Genomic DNA, 5,307 nt, shown 5'->3' on the forward strand with positions numbered 1-5,307 from the left:
AAAAAAAAAAAAAAAAAGTATTACGAGTCATAATCTGATATGTAGGATATCTGGTATGCTATCCCTGTGAAAGTACTAACACCCCTCAAACGGGGCTGTGACCCACAGGTTGAGAACCACTGCCCTAGTAACAGCCAAGGCCTAAACTCTGACAGACCCCAGCCTGCTGAGTGGTATTTAATGCCTTAGAAACTCTGGGTCCAGCCCCATGTCACAAGGATAGTCAGTGTGCTTCCTTCTAAAACGTCACGGCTTTTGCTCTCATGTTTACATCTTTGTTACAGTCTGACTTCACTTTTATCCACAGTGGAGTTTGGGTCAAAGCTCATTCCTTGCCCAGGAATAGCCAATGGTTTGGCACCACATGTTGGAAGCTTGTGGCAGCAGCTGGACTCTGGTCAGTTCCCTAGAGGTCCCAGGTCCTGCTGACACACTGTGCTGATGATTACCATAGCACACAGAGCTCTCACAAGCCCATGGTGACCTTGGCGATTTCGGATTTGTGTCCTGGAGCTCTTGAAAGACTAACCCCTCATGTTGCAGTGTGACTCCACAGGCCTGTCTTAGGGGTATAAGATCAAGACACACTGTATAAATGTAGCTGTCAAAGAATTTTCTTCTTTTTTTTTTTTGGTTTTCGAGACAGGCCTGTCAAAGAATATTCTAAAAATATTCTTAAAATATTCTCTCTTAGGAGCTGGGCAAATGGTTCAGAGGTTTACAGCACTTGCCGCCCTTGTAGAAGACTTCTGTTTGATTCCAGCACCCACATGGTGGCTCACAACCATGTACAGTTCCAGTGCAACAGGATCCAAAGCCCTCTTCTGCTCATATACATACAAATAAAATAAAGAAATATTTTTAAAAATTCTCTCTCTAACTTTTTGGGGGAGGATCTCACTAAGTAGTCTTGGCTGGCCTGGAACCTGTTATGTAATCCAGACTGGTTTCCAACTGTAGCAATTCATCCAACTCTGTCTCCTGAGTGTTGGTGTTCCAGTCATATGCCACTGTGCCTAGTCTAGATTTCACTCCTGTCACCTAGTAATTTACCAGGCTAGTAATGAAACTAACGCAAGAAAACCCTAATTAGGCAGCTTCTACGTAATGTTTAAGACATTTAAAAGCAATTTGTGTTGTTAAGGGAAGAGGAAACAAAAATACTACGTTTATGTTAGCATTTCACTTTTGAATCAGTTAAGAAAAAACAAAAAAAAAAAAAAAAGAATTCATGCCGGGCTGGAGCACACCTTTAATCCCTGCATTCAGGAAGCAAAGGCAGGCTAATCTCTATGAGCTCAAGGGTAGCCTGGTCTACAGAGTGAGTTCCGGGACAGCCAAAGATACACAGAGAAACTTGTCTCAAAAAACCAAAAAATAGCCGGGCCCTGGTCTACAGAGCTAGTTCCAGGACAGGCTCCAAAGCCACAGAGAAACCCTGTCTCAAAAAACCAAAAAATAAAAAAGAATTTGGAATAAGAAGCCATTTCAAAGACATTAAAAGATCTATCCATAGTAAGGTAGGGGGTTTTATTTCCTGGTGGCAAGGACGTTAAAAGATCTCCCATTTTGGTGTCCCTACAGCTATCTTCTACCCAGAGAAAGCAGCAGCCGTCAGTGAGAAAAGAACCTGGGAAATGGAGGGACAGCGCTTCCACAGAGGAGACACACAACACCTCGTGACTTACTAGAGTCATGTCATCACAACAGGCAGCACAGGTACAGGAGGCAGCGTGGGGGTTCAGAATACCATCCTGAAACAGAGAACATGCTACAGATATTATAAACATATAACTATGGAAGTATATAGATAGGAATACAGAAATTAGGGAGTCTGCCACTAGCAGGAGTTGTTCAATGCTAGACTGTACCCCCACCACCAAGACAAAAAAATCTGAGCATAAAACACAGTCACTTCCGGAAACTTCTTGTCTACACAATCCCCACTGTCAGTAGGCTTTATTCTCTCTTCCTAGTAGTGAGACTCCAGACACTGACCAGCCATAGCCAGGAGCTGACTTGGAGCAGGAATCAAGCCTTTTTCCTTAGACTGAAGAGTGGGGGTGGTGGCTAAGAGCACTTAATCACTCTTGTAGAAGACCAAGCACCCAATGGCAGTTCACAGCTGTCTGTAACTCCAGTCCCAGGGGATCTGACATCACAGGTACCATGCATGTGGGGCACATACACACATGCGAGCAAAACACCACTCACACACATAAAATAATAAAGCTGTAGAAAAAAAACCCATTTTTGTCCTTGTGAGGAAAATGGGGCAAAAGGAAGGCAGATGTGGCCGGGTGCTGTTGGTCTGACTTCCTCTACCTTCATTCTCATGGGTCTGATGCTGCCCTTTTCTGTGCCTACTGTGACCCCATCTGCTCCCCACAGCAGTTCCCTGAGTCAGCGCCAGCACATACCCAGCACACACCCAATAACATCGGGAGGGCAGGTGAACTGCTCTGATTACATCATCAGACCCCGTCTGGTGCCATGTCCTGGGCACTTCCTACTGCAAATCCTGAGGCTGGCTGGTCCCAGCACATACCTGGATGAGGCACTGCAGGGGTCTGCCTGCATAGCGGATGCTTCTCTTCCAGTCCTTGCTGCTGGCTCTTCCCGCCATGGCTTCAAACTCAGTTGGGCTGTACCAGTTTTCTCCCTGCTTGATACATCGGCCCCGCCCACCTGTAATGAAGGGGGCTGGTCTTTAGACATCATCAAGGCCTGTTGCTGGCTTATGCCTTTTTTTCTTTCTATGGCCCCCTGGCTTCTAAGCTCACTTACCCTATGGTCACCCAATAGGCTGCCTGGCAAATCGACTGTGCATGGTTACTAGAAGCTGCACTGGGCCCCTTCAGGAGCCCTCTGTCACCTGAGCTGTCTGAGACGACTGGGGAAAACTGGGGAATACGGCTAAGCTCTCTTCTGCTGCTTCTCCTATTTAGGGACAACTGTGACCCTGAACTTATCCTTAGGTCTGTGCCTGCCTTGTGCCCTCCATGGCCTAGGCTCAGGAGACCAGGGCTGAAAGTCACCCGCATACCCATTTCTTCTAACACATTTACATACGCCAGGTTTCCTTGGCCTCAGTTTACCAAGAGGGTCACAGAGAAGAACAAAGCCCCAACATGGCCCGGCAGGAGCCAAGTGCCGCCTCACCTGAGCCAAGCCTGCTCTTGTACAGGGTGCCGCTGATGTTCCGACAGCGCACAGGCAGCTCGCTGTCATACACCGAAGGGTCCCAGTTGTACTTGGTGCCACCTTTCTCCTGGCCAGGTGCCAGTGGGGTAGGAGGAGACTGAGGACCTGGGCAAAGAGAGGCTCAGAGGATTAGAGCAGAGCGACAGAACAGCCCAGGATAGTCCACCCCCAACCACAAAGCCCCTCACAGGTACAGAAGGATAGCCCTGAGGGGTAGTGCCACCCCTTCAACTGTGGGCGGCATTCCTTCTCTGCCTGGAAATTTTTGCCTTTTCTACAAACATCTATTTTGTCTTAAAATTTACCACTGAGGGGGGCGGGGGGGGCGCAGGGTCAGGCGCTGCAGGTACCTGGGGTAAGAGGTGCTGCTGGGCCCTTCAGCCCCGTGGTCTCCACAATGCTCCCATCTGTGTGTACAACTATGAGTGTGGCTTTCTCAGTGTTCAGGCTGTCCCCGATCTGCAGGGCTGTCCTACCAGACTAGAAGGAAAGACACTCTTGTCAGCTCTAGGATAGCCAGAGGCTCATGACTTGACGCAGTGGAATGTGGCCCTACTGCAAGATTCTCACTACTAATCAGCAAGATAGGATGTTTACCTCAGCCCACACATCCTCTCCACAGACATCCCCAAGGCACACAGGAAAGAACCAAGAAAAGCACAAAGGCTACCGAGTGTCCACACACCTGTCAAAGCTGAAGTGATCATATACACAGTTTCTTTCTGGACACTGAGCACATCTGCCTTGTCTAAGAAGACTGTGCCCAGTTTCTGAAGGCTTCATAGAAAGCAGGATGGTGTGACCGACCACAGGAAGTCTGCTTATGGACACAGTGCTACTGAAAGCATCCTGGAGGCTAATGCCTTCATGAGTGAACGCGAGGAAAGAACTAATGGACTGTAAGCCTCAGAGACAGGGCAGAGAGGTTGGATACAGGGACTCCTCGTGTGTCCATAGATCTCAACAGAATGCACACAAAGCCAGGAACTGAGAGGGGCCGAGAGCAGCCTGAGCCTGGTAGAACACAAGCTGCAAAGCCAGCTGGCATGGAGGATGGCCTGATCCGAGCCTAAGGCTTCCTCACAGCTCTCTCTCTGCCTTTCTGGGTTTATACAGCACCTTTCATGTAGGAGGCCCAAAGTGAGGACAAAGCCCTAACTCAAAATGGGTCACGTGCCTTGCCTAGCCCGTCCCTGAGGCTCCCGAGAGCACAAGGGAGGCACGCAGACCCTCCTGGCTCCCAGAACAGCAAGTGCTCACCCACACCTAAACCCTGAGAGGGTCTTGAGAATGAGTCAAAGGCTCTGAGGACAGTTCCAGGCACCCTGAATTACACCCAAGAACAGCTTACCAGGACATGTCCTGATATGGATGCAGCGTTTGCCACTGATGTTGTGAAGACGTTATCTGCAGAGGACCCCACATTTGCCACGGTCACTGTAGTCACTTCTGCAACAGAATGGAACAGAACAGAGCTTCACTCATGGGAAAGGAAGAGCACAGAAGGCAAAGATCTTTACAGTGCCCCACATGGGTATACACACTCTTCCCAGACATGTTAACACTAGTGTTGATGTTCAGCTGACATCTCTCATCCAGTCTAAAGGACTTGCTTCTCCCAGAAAACGGGGCATCTACCCTTCCCCACCAAAGCTTTTCACATGCGGCAAAAGACTCACCATACCCTCCCTTTCCTCCTTCGCCACTGGCCTTTCTCCCTTTGCAAAGAAGCTGCAAGTCTCATAGGCCTGGGACACCTCCTTGATGATCAAGACATGGCAAACTCCAGTTCTGCCTCACCCCTCTCCACTGTCATAGCTCAGGCCACCCTATAGCCTTGTGTCCATTGTCTGAGATCTCCATGTCATCCGTCCCCAGAAACTCTTCCTCCTGAAAAACACGTCAACCTGCCATGCCACTCCTGTAATATGAACTTGACTCCTTGGGGCAGACAGGTCTATCAGCAGTAATTTCACAGAGCAGCTCCACAAAGGTGTGCCATGTCCCTGATGTCACAGAGCAGTTGCACAAAGGTGTGCCAAGTCCCTGATGTCACAGAGCAGCTGCACAAAGGTGTGCCATGTCCCTGATGTCACAGAGCAG

The 5,307-nt window shown here is 49.1% G+C and overlaps 1 protein-coding gene across 1 annotated transcript in view; it reads right to left on the reverse strand.

Annotated features, from left to right (window-relative positions):
* The window catches only part of Deaf1 (DEAF1 transcription factor), a 28,700-nt gene that overhangs the window by 20,168 nt on the left and 3,225 nt on the right, over positions 1-5,307 (reverse strand). The window contains exons 2-6 of the mRNA XM_005351512.3: positions 4,556-4,653; positions 3,555-3,684; positions 3,163-3,309; positions 2,549-2,688; positions 1,689-1,754 (exon numbers count right to left, since the gene is read on the reverse strand). Of these exons, the coding sequence (XP_005351569.1) occupies positions 1,689-1,754; positions 2,549-2,688; positions 3,163-3,309; positions 3,555-3,684; positions 4,556-4,653 (581 nt within the window). The remainder of the gene's footprint in view (positions 1-1,688; positions 1,755-2,548; positions 2,689-3,162; positions 3,310-3,554; positions 3,685-4,555; positions 4,654-5,307) is intronic.

The sequence above is a fragment of the Microtus ochrogaster genome, chromosome 8 (assembly GCF_000317375.1).
Source record: "Microtus ochrogaster isolate Prairie Vole_2 chromosome 8, MicOch1.0, whole genome shotgun sequence".
In the NCBI taxonomy this organism is placed as follows: domain Eukaryota; kingdom Metazoa; phylum Chordata; class Mammalia; order Rodentia; family Cricetidae; genus Microtus; species Microtus ochrogaster.